Below are 15092 nucleotides of genomic sequence, written 5' to 3'. Positions count from 1 at the left end.
GAGACACAGCGAGAGAGGGAACACAAGCAAGGGGAGTGGGAGAGGGAGAAGCAGGTGCCCCTCTGATCAAGGAGCCTGATGTGGGGCTCAATCCCAGGACCCTGGGATCATGACGTGAGCCAAGGACAGATGCTTAATGACTGACCCACCCAGGTGCCCCACCTGCTTGTATTTTTTAATGTAGCTACTAAAAATTTAAAATTGTTTGTGACTTCCATGATATTTCTATTAATTTCTATTTATGACACTGACTTAGATCCCTTGCAGGATATAAGTACACAGACATAGGTGTCCGTGCACTCATACATTATTAGAGTATTTTTTATGTCCCAGGCACTATTTCAGGTGACAGAGCAGTGGATAAGACAGACACTGCTTCTGTCCTTACAGAACGTAAGCTTGAGTGTGGAGGAAAGACAAGCAGTATGTCTGCTCATGAAAAGGGCGATGGAAAACAAAGCAGGCTGAGCAGTCACTCGGACGTGGGAGGGGTTGGTATTTCTGAGAAGGTGATCAGTGAAGTGATATGCAAGCAATGACCAAAATGACGAGAAGCCGCAAACTATGCAAAGATCTTGGGGTCAACGTTGTAGGCAGGAATGCAAAGCCTCAGAAGCAGAAATGAGCTTGATTTGTTGAAAGGACAAGGTCATCGGGAACAGGGCGGGTACGGAGAACGCTCCCACAGAACCTTGGCAAGAGGCTTGGATTCTGTTCAAGTGTTATGAGAAATCGTTGGGTCATTTTTAAAGAGTGGGGATATGCCCCAAATTCTCTTTGTAAAGGACGATGTCCCCAGTCTCTGTGGAGCTAGACTGAAGCAGGAGGAGAAAGAGGGCAGGGAGCAGAGCTGGGAGGCCGCTGCGCTAGTCCAGGCCAGAGTTACCGGTGGTCTGGCCCCAGGGGCAGGGGCTGAAGCTGTCAGATTTGTGATAATATTTTGAAGATGGCTGAGAAGACCTGCTGACTGCTGTGGGAAGAACAAGCAGAATCAAGGATAACTTAAACTTCTGGCCTCAAAAAACAGAGGGAGCGAGGTGTTGATGGCGGGAGAGGGGCTCGTGATGAAACACGTCTGGGGCAGAATTCAAGACTTTGGGTTTGGACACGTTAGGGTTGTAATGACGTCAAGTGAGGCCGTTGATAGACAAGGCTGTGTGAAGCTGGGGAGAGACCGGGGCTGGAGGCAGGCTAATGAGTCAGCAGGATGGGGGTGGCATGTGATCCCTGGGGACGGATTAGATCCTCTAACAGGGAAAAGAAAAGAGGGTTAAGGAACAGGCCCCAGAGCAATCCAAAAGCTTGGTGTCAGGAGACAGAAAAGGTGTAGTCAGCAAAGTGGGAAAAAAGGCAGGAGATCCTAATATCCTGAATCAAAATGAAGAAACGAGCTTTCAAGTAGAGGGTGGTCCACTGAATCAGAAACTTTTTTAGAAATAACTACTCCAGGCACTTGTAGCTCCTTCCTCCCAAGCTCTAGCTCCTTAAGGGCTGAACCCCATCTTGTGCATGAGGGTTTTGCACAGGCTTTAGTGCCAGAAACATGGGCTCCCCGGCTTAGGAGTTGCATCACCTTGGTTAAGTTACTTAACTTGTCTGGGCCTTGATCTACAGCCCCTCCATGCTCATCACTACACACCCAAGGGAATGCCTCCAATAGCATCCCATAAGCACAGCTTACTGTCACTTTCGTGTTTTAACTTCCTTATACGACTATGTTGGGATCCCCTAGGACTGGTTATAGGCAGACTTAAATCAAACAGGACTGTTCGATCTATATAACCATGGGCCTGTTGCTTAATCTTTGGGCAGATGTTCCCGCTTTTTAAAACAGAGATACTAGGGTGCTTGGTGGCTCAGTGGGTTAAAGCCTCTGCCTTCGGCTCAGGTTGTGGTCCCAGGGTCCTTCGGCTCAGGTCGTGGTCCCAGGGTCCTGGGATGGGGCCCCACATCAGGCTCTTTGCTCAGCAAGGAGCCTGCTTCCCTTCCTCTCTCTCTCTGCCTGCCTCTCTGCCTGCTTGTAATCTCTGTCAAATAAATAAATAAATAAATAAATAAATAAATAAATAAATAAATATTAAAAAACAAAACAAAAGAAAAAACCAGAGATACTATTGGTGCCTGGGTGGCTCAGTCAGTTAAGCATACGCCTGTGGATCAGGTCATAATCCCAGAGTCCTGTATCAAGCCCCCCTTCTCCCTCTACCCTTATAGCCCCACTTGTGCTTGCTCTCTTGCTCTCTCTCATGCTCTAATAAATAAAGTCTTAAAACAAGGATACTATATACCTCATAGACAGTTGTTATACGAAAATTAAATCTGATAATGATATGCTTGGCAGAATAAAAGCTCACTAAGCTGTATTTATCATCTTGGTATCTACAACACCAATACTCTCAATGCCTGTGGACTGACAGGTAACTTGAGAAGGTAAGGACATAGCAAACCCTCCTTCCAGACAGCTAGGATGGAGAAAGGGAGGTATAGTCAGCTGCTACTCACACCCAGTGAGCCTGGACAGGGCCAGCATGGTGAGCTAATAAAGCAAATACAGATCACTCATCATTCTGGGAAATATCAGGGATGTCTCCCCCTTCCCTATTTTGTTGAGTGGAACCCCACCATCCAGATCAGCATTCAAGCTAGAAATTCAAGCATTATCTGAGAGTCCTTCTTGTCAGTCATCCCCTGCCATCTTATTAGTTAACAAGATGCAGTCTATTGTGGCTTCAAAATGCCATACTTCGGGGTGCCTGGGTGGCTCAGTGGGTTGGGCCTCTGCCTTCAGCTCAGGTCATGATTTCTGGGTCCTGGGATCGTGCCCAGCATTAGGCTCTCTATTCAGCAGGGAGCCTGCTTCCCCCTCTCTCTGCCTGTCTCTCTGCCTACTTGTGATCTCTCTGTTAAATAAATACATAAAATCTTTAAAAAAAAAAATGCCATACTTCCATCAAATCCAAGACGCCAACCCTTCTAAGACACGTGAGACACACCATTATGTTCTGCAGTTCTAAGAAAGAAAAAAATGCTGCCACTGAAACTGTGACATGCCACTGACTTTTAGAAGCATCCAAGTTCCAGAGATCTTAAAACGTGGGAGAAGAACAGTACATCTTACAGTTGATGAAACTGTATGTCTCATTCTATCACTGCTCCCTTCGCTCAGACCTTCACCATTGCTTGCCTAGACTAGGATTGGAAGCTCCTACTCATCTTCCCTACCCTCATCCTCTGATGTCAAAAGGCCAATATTACCAACTCCCTACCCCAAATCTTTCAATTAAACCTTCTCTTGTGGCCCCTGGCCTGCATTCTTCACTTTAAATTGGCTGCAGCTCCCCAGATGTCATATATTCCATAGTCTGGAATCCCTTTTCCTACCATTCTTCAACTACTTATCTCCTAGCTATTAGAAGTAAGTTTTCTAGCCAGGGCTTACCTCACTCCAACCCTCCTGCCTGCCGGGACTGGTTTGGTTAACACGGCTTGTTAAATGGAGATCCCTTTCTTCATTCACAAATAAATGAACCCTACTCCAAACTCCAAAGACAACTGTCCTGCAGAGGACAGTCAGGGTCTCCAAACAAGCTCTAACTCTTGTTTTTTTTTTTTTTCCTTTTTAAAAGATTTTTTCTTTATTTGACAGACAGAGATCACAAGTAGGCAGAGAGGCAGGCAGAGAGGGAGGAGGAAGCAGGCTCCCTGCTGAGCAGAGAGCCCAATGTGGGGCTCCATCCCAGGACCCTGGGACCATGACCTGAGCCGAAGGCAGAGGCTTTAACCCACTGAGCCACTCAGGCGCCCCTCTTGTTTTTCAATACCTACATGGGCGTCTGCTCTTCCAAGAAGTCTTCCCAGATTCTCCAAGCTGGGTTAGGTACCCTGATGTGGTGCTGCATATCCCATGCATACCACTGTCATAGCCCTTTTTATTCCACATTGTAATTGTTGACTCGGTTTCTCCCCCACTAGGCTGAGAGCTCCTTGGACACAGGTGCCTGTTTTACTCAGCTGTGTTTTCTCCAAAACCTGGATCCTAGAAGGCACTTAATACTTATAAAATGGTTGAATGGGGCGGGGTGGGGGGCGGTGCCTGGGTGGCTCAACTGGTTGAGAGTCTGCTTTGGCTCAGGTCATGGTCCCAGGTCCTGGGACTGAGCCCCATATTGGGCTCTCTGTTCGGTGGGGAGTCGGCTTCTCCCTCTCCCTCTGCTTGTGCTGTCAAATAAATACATAAAATCTTAAAAAAATAAAAATAAGATGGTTGAATGGGTAAATGGCTGGGTGAATGGAAAATGGTTACTGTCTATAGCCAGTGGTGCTAGTTCCTCACTCTGAGATGCTACCTCCAAAACACTTCACTTTGCCATGACTTTCCCCAAGCTTGGTTAATTGGCGGAAGAGCAAAGAGCAATGGCACTACCTGGTGGTCAGTGCGGGAAGCGCACCTTACTGAATGGCAGGACTTTTTTTTTTTTTTTTGCTCCAGTGGTTATGAAATGTCCAGTGAGGAGGATTTGTATTTTAAAAAGCCCAAGCTGATGACTGTGTGCAGAATGGATTGGAGAAGGGATCCATGAGGAAGTGGGGATACCAGCTGGGAAGGTGATTTTGTCAGACCTGAGTCTAGGTCCAGATCTGTGACTTGAACACTACCATGCTTAGCCACTGGTGATACTGCCTCTTTTTCCCAGGACCTTCTTTTCTCCCTCTCAATTGAGCACTGTGGCAGGGATTCCAATGATTTCTGCCTTCCGGCATTCCTGCCTTTGTGTAATTCCCTCCTTCGAGCGTGGGCCTGCCTCTGACTTGCTTCTTACAGACAGAACGCAGCCAAAGGATGAGCTGTCACTCCCGTGAGGAAGACTACACAATACTGGCACTTTCATCCTGCTGGCAGACTCGTCCTTGCTGGTTTTCATCAAGTTGCCATGTCAGGGAGACCCATGTGCCAAGGAACTGAAGTCAGTTTGGGGTTAATAAGAGTCAACAAACTCAGTCCAACACCCTTGAGGAACTGAAATTCTGCCAACAGCCTAAGTGAGCTGGGAGACAGGCCCTTCTCCAGCCTTCAGATGAGAACCCAGCCCTGGCCAACCATGGGATTGCGGTCTGTGAAAACCTTGAAGCAGAGGGCCCAGGGAAGTGTGCATTAACTCCTGACCCAGAGAAACTAGGGGACCATAAACGTGTGCTGGTTTGAACTACCATGTTTTTGGTCATGTGTGCAGCAACAGATGACTAATAAGCACCAGCTCCAAATGTGTTATTAGCATGCAGGTCAGGAGCTTGTGAAAACCTCGGGAACCTTCTGCAGTCAGAATCAACTACTGTACCACTAATATGTCTGTGTGTGTGCACGCGCGCACGCGTGCACACGTGTCCCCAAGGCCATATCCAACAGAGGCTTTTACAGCTGACTTGTCAAAGCGTTCCCCTGTGAAATGAGTGATGGGTCACCTGGGTGACCCTGTCAGGTTCTAGCCCCGTCCTGTGCCAGAGCTGCACTAACGGCTAACTAGCCTTGACCCCAACTTTTTTTTTTTAATTTTCAAGTTTCTTATTAAATTCTAGTTAGTTAACATATATGCAATATTGGTTTCAGTAGTAGAATTTAGTGATTTATCACTTACGTGCAACACCCAGGACTCATCACAACAGATGCACTGCTCAATCCCCAACACCCATCTAGCCCGATCCTCCCACCTCCCTCCAACAACCCTTAGTTTCTTCTTCTTCTTTTTTTTTTTTAAGATTTTATTTATTTCTTTGACAGAGAGATATCTCTATCTCTCTGTAGGCAGAGCAGAGGGCAGAGGGGAGGGTATACGAGGCCTCCTGCTGAGCAGAGAGCCTGATGCGGGGTTTGATCCCAGGACGCTGGGATCATGACCCGAGCTGAAGGCAGCTGCTTAACCAACTGAACACCCAGACGAGCCCCTACCTTTTTTTTTTTTTTAAGATTTTACTTAGCTCAGTTTGTTCTTTACATTTAAGAGTCTCTCTCATGGTTTGCCTCTTTTTTTTCCCCGTGTTCAACCTCAACCCAAACTCAAACACTTCAGGTACAAAAAGACCAAAAAAAAGTCTTCTCTGGAAAATGTCTCACCAAACTTTATGTGAGAAAAGGACTCTTCTTTTTCTAATACTCTGACTTGTGGGAGAACAGCTGGAGATAAAGGAGAAGGAAAGGACATTGGCCAATACTCTGAAAGTGACTTGCTGGGTACCTGTGACCCAGAGAGGATCCAAAGAGACTGACAGGATTCATTACCATCCTAACTAAAAGTAATAGTGATAGCATTTATATTCACACAGGGTCTCTTTTCTTTTTTTAATTTTATTTGAGAGAGGAGAGGTGAGAGAAAGAGTGCGTGTGCAAGACTCAGTGAGTGCACACATGAGATGGGAGAGAGGCAGAGCGAGAAGCAGACTCCCTGCTTGATCCCAGGACCCCAGGATCATGACCTGAGCCGAAGGCAGACACTTAACTACTTAACCAACTGAGCCCCCCAGGTGCCCCACACAGGGTCTCTACTCAACAAGTTCATGATTCACCCACAACCCCTTAATTCGCATGCCACCTCCCATCAAGGCGGAGTGAGGGCAACAAGGAGGTGACAGGACCTTGCTGTGAGAGCTGTTTATGAGTGTCCACTCTCAGTCAGTCCCGAAGGTGGGTTCAGTGCTTGGAGGCAGAGCTGTTGACTGGCTTAGCAACTTGTTCACTGTGTTGATTTTGGCATCGTGTTTCTCAATGTCCTCATACGGAGTCCAGGACAAGTCATGCTGTAGCTTGTAGGCACCAAGGAAGTCATGTGGACAACCCGTCCCCCATTCCTAGAGAAGGCAAAGGAGTCAGTTCTCATCAGGGTAGGAGGTAAAGAAATTAGGTTCGTTTCCTCATTTTATGTCACAAATTTCTTTTTTGGTTTTTCCATTCAGACCAGTCAGAATCATCCTCATTGCATCACACATGAGATCCCTGTCTTAACAGAGATAATGACTGTAAAATAATTTAAGTGTATTTTTCATGTATATTTTTTCTAAGAGTCATGCCTGGGCTCACAACACCTCTAATTTTCTAGAAAACATTTATTAACCCTATGCCTACATTTTTCTCAAAGACCAGAGTAGATTTTTGTGCAAAAATAAACTTTTTTAAAAAACCCTTGAATAGGGGCACCTGGGTGGCTTCAGTGGGTTAAGCCTCTGCTTTCGGCTCAGGTCATGATCCCAGGGTCCTGGGATCGAGCCCCACATCAGGCTCTCTGCTCAGCAGGAAGCCTGCTTCCCCTCTCTCTCTGCCTGCCTCTCTGCCTACTTGTGATTTTTCTGTCAAATAAATAAATAAAATCTTAAAAAAAAAAAAAACCTTGAATAATTCACTTTATTTCTGCTTATTAGTAAATTAATGGTCATTACTGGTTGGCCTGGATATATTTTGTTTCAAAAGTATATGCCATCCAGTTATAAACATGGTAGAAAAACACGAGACTTTTATATAACTTTCAATATCACAACTGAAAAGTTTTGAGATTATTTTATAAATATGTAGACCCATATGCACATGATTCTTTTGGATAATTCTCAATATATCCCCATCATCAGTTAGCAAGATGAAGCTTTTTTTTTTCCCCCAAACATAAATATCACCAGTTAGCAAGATGAAGCTGTTATTTTTTTACAAACAGAAACACTGCCTGGTATTTTCCAAAGTTGAGAGTATATACATTGTCAAGTAAAAATGTACTTTATTTCATTGAAATAATCTAATGTTATTATTAGTTGTTTCAAAATGCTCACTGTAAAAAAAAAATACACAAAACACAAAAAACAAGAAGGGGGGTAATTTTTTTTCACAGACAGTAAGAAAAGAAACATCCTCTGCCCTTAATTTGATGTATCATATTCATTTGAAAAAAATAATAGCTGGATTCTTCAGTAAAAAATTCAATAGTATTCAAACCCAACTTATTTTATTAGTTATCTTAAATATTGTCTTACTATCTAAAAAAAATCTTTGAAATATAAAAAATGCCACTGGGTACTTGTTGACAAGTTTCTCATAATGACATATTAATATTGTGATAAACAAAAGCTAACAACAGCCATTTCTACCAGTAAAAAAATAAATGTTCTTACCTTTGGAGAAATAATAGAAAAATACTGCTGACCACTGTCCCGTTTATAAAGGTAGTAAATGTTGCCAGGTTTTTTTACTATATTGCAAGCTACATGATGTAAGTCAGCGTCTCTGTGAGCGTCTTCCAGTATCTAAGAACCGCAGAGATATAAAAAGTTAAGTATTAGGTGTAACAGGCACTCACACTTGATTATCCCAGTCAAAATCTGGAAATTCCTCAATGCTTAGGAATTGCTCCCCATAGCAATTAGTCACTACTAGGATTCAGATGGTTCTGAAGACACAAAAGTTAAGACTGCTACTAAACTGTAAAAATGCCTTTAAAAGAATTATATTTTAAAATGTCGAACATGACAGGCTGTGAATAGCTTTTCAATTTCTTTCCTGTTTTTCTGTGGTAAGTACATTTCTTTTATACCTGAGAACCTATCTTCCCCCTCAAAATGCTTCGCCTCACTGAAACTGTCTCCCAGTGAGAAAGCTTATCTTGTACATAACCTCTTGAGCCTGTTCTAGTTCACTCAACACTTCTCTATTTCTAGAAGGTACTGAAGACTTAAATAAGTTAAATGATTATAAGTGAGATCAGTCAATATTGTGAATTAAATGAAGAAAATGAATGCCTGCCTAAAAGCCGTTATTTACCTTCCTGGCTTGTTCTTGTAAATGTTGGATTTGTTCAGCTATGACCGTCAGTTTGTTGGTGGCATTTGCTCGGATGAATTCATCAGCCTAAAGGTGAGACAAAAGCAAAGGGTAGGTGGAAAAAGGATAAGACTTCTACAATGTTCTTATTTAGAGCCCAGAGTGAGGAGTCACCTCAACATCTTTGCTTATGCCTAATATTCTTCCTGTCCTCCCCATAACTCCACGAGTGCCCACTCCTTGCCTTCGTCAGCACTGCTTATGAGAAGTCTCCCTTGACATGGCCCCACACCACAGAAAGGTCCTCCTTCTCTTCTATGTCCCATAGCTTTCTCCCTTCTTCACTCTATATTCTAGACACCACTGCACTTCAGTCCTCCTCCATGCCCTACTCCCATGTGCTACCACATACACTGAATACATGTAACATGTTCTCCTCCTTACTCTTTGCCTGATTAAACCCACTCATTCCTCAGGCCTCCCTCTATTTTCTCATGCTTAAATGTTTCTGAAAGCAGGGACAGGTCTTACAATAAAAATCCAAAGATACTTGTGATAGGGCTCTTATCACCTCTTATGTAGTAATTTATATACAGAAACTACCTATTAATCTGACCATTACCTCGGCTAAATTATTTACATCAAACCTATCTATATTTTAACTTATTAAACTATTAAATTAAATTAAACTATTAAATTTTAACTTATTTGTATTCCTAATTGTTACTTCAAATGTATTTTTAAAGATAGCACTAGTATGTAGACCTGAAACAAAGTTATAATGTACACAGGCGACTGCCTGTCATGTGCTAGGAAACGCAACTGAAGGCAACTGAAAATTGCTTAAAATAAATAATTTTCAAAGCCAGAGAGACAGGTGTGACCAATTTATGTACTGGGAAGGGTCATCACTCAGGCATCAGAAATCTGTCAGAATTCCAGTTTACTTTCAAAAAAGCTGATTAATGTCCAGTGGTATACAATTAAGTTAAGTTAAGGAGAAGAAATTAGGAGGTTGAACTAGAACGAAAAACTATCAAGAGAATTTGCTGGTTAGTTAAGGACGCTCAAGGTAAAAGTCAGGTATAAGGCAGTACCTGACTTATCATGCAAAAACACAAGCAAACCTGTTAATAAACAGGGTCAATCATTTATCTGTTCCACAAATACAGATTGAGCAACCACTGTGTGTCAGACCCCATGCCAGGCCCTGAGCGCACGGGCAAATCAGAGAAAGAGGGCCCACCTCTGACAAGATTATAGCCAAAAACACTAGCCTTTAGAATATGAATCAAGTAACATGGAATTTTTTATTTTCTAGCAGTTGTGTTAAAAGTAAAAATAAGTAAAATTCATTCTAATAATATACTTAACCCAATATATCAAACCACTTTATCATTCCAACATTTAATCAGTATAAAACAATTTTAATGAGATATTTTATTATTCATACTAAGTATGATTTTTATACCCCCATACTATCAACTAGGATGCCAAATTTTGATCAGAAATCCTCAATCTGTATAAAATTATAGTTAAAAGAGTCAATTCACATACTCAGCTTGTTCCAAATATACTTAAGAGTGTCCAATAACAGAATCAATTGTCAGATTTTAAAATGCAAATTAGTTAAAATTACATAAAATTTAAAATTCAGTTTCTCAACTGCACTAACCACACATTCCAAGTACTCACCATATGTGGGTAAAAGCTACATAATGAACACCACAGCTCTGGTGAGTAATACAGACACCAACAATAAAGACAATTAGAGCTAATATTATATGGACTCAGAATAATGATGCACTATTATGAAGGAAATAACTCTTAATTATGTGGTAGAAGGAGATCAAGGTAATGAGTGAAGTAACTGGTGTAGTAACAGGGAGTGAAGAGGATTGTAGGGATTGGAATATGTGTAGCCTAGAGGCAAATTCAATTTAATAATACTTCATTTGGATGGGGTAGGGTAGAGCCATTCTACAGACAAGGCCTCACCAAGGATGTGACATGTGACTTAGGTCTGAACAAAAGGAAAAGGCCAACCAGGCAAAAACTGAAGATGTGTTTGAAGAGTAGTTAGTGAGGAGGTTGTCAAAAGGGGGGGGGGGGGGCAGATCACACAAGGCCTTAAGGCCCATGGTGAAAGTGCTGCATTTTGTTCCAAGGAGAATGAGGCACCTATGGTCAAGCTGAGAAAGTAGGTGATTTCTAGAGCTAAGAGTTCTAGGTTAGGAGTGGAGTGGCCTCATTATTCGTCTTCTTCTTCTTAAGGGGGTTAGCAGCAAATCTCTTCCTTGTAAACAAAAGAGCCTAATTCAAACAGAAATGAAGAGAAAAGTACTCATAATTACTAAACACAAACTCTGGTCCCAATCATTGTGAGGCTCTTCAGAAAAATTATCTCATTTAGTTTTTTTTAACATCTTATGAAGTTGGAGATTATTTCAGTCTCATTTTAGGAACTGATACTCAGGTGAAAGCAACCTGTCCAAGAGTTCACAGCTAATAAATGGCAGTTGAAGATCTGAACACAAATCAGTCGATTCCAAATTTAATGCCTTAATACTGGCCCGTGTGTTTTCTGAACACACATTAATACCAAAATGGCGTTATCAGCTGTCAGCCCTGCTAGAAAGTACATTTCAAGACACAGTCAGTAAATATGCTTGATTCAACCTGTTTGTCTCTAGTGTTTTTAATTCAGAGGCTCAATATCGATAACATTGGAAAAAAACAAGCAGCAGAATAATGCAGCCTCTGTATAATCTGTAGATTATATGCTGTAGGGCAAAAACAGTGTTCCATCTCTGCTTCGGGCTACTCTAATAAACACGATGGTCACTCGGTAACTTATGAAAATGTTTGCCTAAGCTTTGGGCCTGGTTGCCTCCCTCCCAATAAGTGATCTAATTAAAGAGACACATGAAATTCTCCTAATCCATAAAAGTTATACTTTGCTCCCTAACTTGCTTGAATCAAAGGCACCTTCCTAAGCATTTGAATATGTCTTAATTAAAAACAAAACAAAACACCCAGAGGGGAGGCGGGGTGACTTGGTTTCAGCTGATGTTGTGATCTCAGGGTCATGAGGTCGAGCTCTGCACCGGGCTCCAGACTCAGCATGGATGGAGTTTGATTGAGAGTCTTTCCCTCCTCCCTCTGCCCTTCCCACTTGTGTAGGTGTGCTCTCTCGGGAGCTCTGCCTCTCTCAAATCAATCAATCAATCTTAAAAGAAAAAAAAAAAAAACACCCTGAAATACAGAGATGTATATGTGATGGAATTTGAGCACATTAGTAATTAAATATTTTTAAGCAAAATAAAGACCTCTGAATATAACCAAGGCCAATGCAAGAGTGCATACAAGGATGAAGGGATATCAGAAGCATTAAAGCAGCAGGCCTATGTATCTACATTCTAAAGAGGGTTCTACAACTAAAAGTTGTAGAAAGTACATGGAATTTGCTTTTCACAGTTTTGGCTCCAGAAGCTCTCCTAGTTGAAACCCTGCATTTTACAGATATAGAAACTGAAGTCAAGGGGTGCATGGGTGGGTTAGCATGAGATGCTTGATTTTGGCTCACGTCATGATCTCAGGGTCCCGGGACCCACAATGCCCTCAGCAGGGAGTCTGCTTGAAGATTCTCTCCCTCTCTGATAAATAAATCTTTAAAAAGAAGGTGAAGCCCGAGAAAAGTAATTTGCTTCAAGTCACATGCAAGTTAATACCAAAAGGCGGGGAAACCAAAAGACAACTGACAGTATGGGAGAAGATATTTGCAAACAACATATCAGATAAAGGACTAGTGTCCAAAATCTATAAGAGACTTAGCAAACTCAACACCCAAAGAACAAATAATCCAATCAAGAAATGGGCAGAGGACATGAACAGACATTTCTGCAAAGAAGACATCCAGATGGCCAACAGACACATGAAAAAGTGCTCCATATCACTCGGCATCAGGGAAATACAAATCAAAACCACAATGAGATATCACCTCACACCAGTCAGAATGGCTAAAATCAACAAGTCAGGAAATGACAGATGCTGGCGAGGATGCGGAGAAAGGGGAACCCTCCTACACTGTCGGTGGGAATGCAAGCTGGTGCAACCACTCTCGAAAACAGCATGGAGGTTCCTCAAAATGTTGAAAATAGAACTGCCCTATGACCCAGCAATTGCACTACTGGGTATTTACCCTAAAGATACAAACGTAGTGATCCGAAGGGGCACGTGCACCCGAATGTTTATAGCAGCAATGTCCACAATAGCCAAACTATGGAAAGAACCTAGATGTCCATCAACAGATGAATGGATAAAGAAGATGTGGTATATATGCACAATGGAATACTATGCAGCCATCAAAAGAAATGAAATCTTGCCATTTGAGACAACGTGGATGGAACTAGAGCATATCATGCTTAGCGAAATAAGTCAAGCGGAGAAAGACAACTATCATATGATCTCTCTGATATGAGGAAGTGGTGATGCAACATGGGGGCTTAAGTGGGTAGGAGAAGAATAAATGAGACAAGATGGGATTGGGAGGGAGACAAACCATAAATGACTCTTAATCTCACAAAACAAACTGAGGGTTGCTGGGGGGGAGGGGGTTGGGAGAAGGGGGGTGGGGTTATGGACATTGGGGAGGGTATGTGCTTTGGTGAGTGCTGTGAAGCCTGTAAACCTGGCAATTCACAGACCTGTACCCCTGGGGATAAAAATATATGTTTATAAAAAATAGAAAATTATTAAAAAGAAAAATACCAAAAGGTGGGGCAGTGCCTGGTGGCTCAGCTGGTTAGGAGAAAGATTTCTGATGTCAGCTCAGGTCTTGATCTCAACTGGGTGAGTTCAAGCTGCATGGGACTCCACACTGGGTGTGGAGCCTACTTAACAAATGAAACAAACAAACAAAAACCCTCTAAAGTGGGATTAACACTCATGTGTCCAAACTTCCAATGCTTTTTCTGTTATTTCACATTTCCTCTCTCTTTTTTTTTTTTTTGCTTTTAGCAATGCATATCTAAGCACTGGGCTTGGGAATGTTGTCCAGTGAATGACAGCACAGGACAAAACTTAAGAGTCCTTGTCCTTCCAGAAGATGTTACGTTCTAAAAGCATTCAGGTCACAGATAAAGATTATACGAGAGGCAGTTTAAAGTAAGTGGACTATACATCCCTGCAGAATCTGCGTTAGAGTGATCCCGAAACTTCCACGGAAACTTCTCTTCACCCATAAAATGGGAAGAAGAACCTAGGTACTTCTTACCTTCCAGGGCTGTCCTAGGGCCCAAATGAAATACTGAATTTTGGGGACGCCTGCGTGGCTCAGTTGGTTAAGCAGCTGCCTTTGGCTCAGGTCACGATCCCAGGGTCCTGGGATCGAGTCCCGCATCGGGCTCCTTGCTCGGCAGGGAGCCTGCTTCTCCCTCTCCCTCTGCCTGCCTCTCTGTCTGCCTGTGCTCACTCGCTCTCTCTCTCTGTCTCTGACAAATAAATAAATAAAATTAAAAAAAAAAAGAAAAGAAATACTGAATTTTGGAAGTGCGTGCAAAACTTCCCGCCAAAGAATACGGGCACTCATGCGGCAGCTGAAGGAGACTTTGGTCTCAGAAGTTCAGAGTTCGAGTCAAGGGCAATCGGTTTTCCCGTGTTGTACAATGCAGACAAAACAAATGCTACCCCACGCCAGGTGGCTGTTGAGGTCCCAGTCCTAAGACGCAGGGCCAAACGTGAACCAAGACGGTAATTTACTTCCCCAGCCGCACTTCCTCACCTTCTGCACCTGCTCTGCGAGCGCCACGAGGTCTAAGGGGTCCCCGACCCGGTGGGTGTGGTAGGGGCTCACCAGGGCCAGGCCGCCGGGGGTCGCGGTGCGCTCCACCAGGGTTCCTGCGACACCTACCCAGGAACACAGCCCGTGAGCGCCCGCCCTCGGCCTCCCGCGCAACCCGGGAGACTAGCTGCTCCGTGAGGGCTTCTTTCCCCGGCCGGACTCCCGTCCTGCCTACCTCCCCGACCTGTCGCCGGCTGAACGCTTTGGTTTTCGGGGACCTCCTCCGCCTGCCCCAGCCTCTTGGCGTCCTCCATGACAACACCTGAAGCTCCCTACCACCCTCCCGTCAGGAGGCGGAAGAGCATGCGCATAAAGGCCCGTGGGCGGAGCTTCCGTGTTCACCGGCCATTGGACATCACGGCCGAGGAGCACCACCAGAGCCTGGGGGCGGGGCCCCGGCCAAGGCCCAGAGCTCCGCTGAGGGGCGGGGTCCAGGCTTGTGGTAGGCCGAAAAGGCGG

General features: G+C 43.6%; 1 protein-coding gene across 2 annotated transcripts; it reads right to left on the bottom strand.

Moving 5' to 3' along the window:
* Positions 1 to 3527: 3527 nt before the first annotated feature.
* C14H1orf50 (chromosome 14 C1orf50 homolog) lies at positions 3528 to 14932 on the bottom strand. Of its 2 annotated transcripts, none has more exons than XM_059374385.1 (5): positions 14809 to 14932; positions 14574 to 14698; positions 8792 to 8878; positions 8146 to 8277; positions 3528 to 6840 (listed from the first exon to the last, which is right to left on the bottom strand). In XM_059374385.1, exons 1-5 carry the CDS (start codon positions 14885 to 14887, stop codon positions 6661 to 6663), a joined length of 603 nt encoding a protein of 200 aa, XP_059230368.1. In that variant the 5' UTR covers positions 14888 to 14932; the 3' UTR covers positions 3528 to 6660. The 2 variants fall into 2 exon arrangements, with proteins under 2 accessions (XP_059230368.1, XP_059230369.1); XM_059374386.1 differs by having other exon boundaries at positions 14818 to 14932.
* Positions 14933 to 15092: the final 160 nt, after the last annotated feature.

Source organism: Mustela nigripes, chromosome 14, assembly GCF_022355385.1.
Source record: "Mustela nigripes isolate SB6536 chromosome 14, MUSNIG.SB6536, whole genome shotgun sequence".
Taxonomy (NCBI): Eukaryota; Metazoa; Chordata; class Mammalia; order Carnivora; family Mustelidae; genus Mustela; species Mustela nigripes.
The sequence above is the reverse complement of the archived record's forward strand: the minus strand, read 5'-3'. Positions and strand labels throughout refer to the sequence as shown.

What these genes read in the sequence shown, in the direction of transcription:
- C14H1orf50 (XM_059374385.1), bottom strand. Translation starts at nt 14,887, where the DNA reads ATGGAGGACGCCAAGAGGCTGGGGCAGGCGGAGGAGGTCCCCGAAAAC. An exon ending in GCCGGCGACAGGTCGGGGAG is followed by an intron (nt 14,699 to 14,808) that starts GTAGGCAGGACG and finishes GTTCCTGGGTAG; the next exon opens with GTGTCGCAGGAACCCTGGTG. An exon ending in TCGCAGAGCAGGTGCAGAAG is followed by an intron (nt 8,879 to 14,573) that starts GTGAGGAAGTGC and finishes TCTCACCTTTAG; the next exon opens with GCTGATGAATTCATCCGAGC.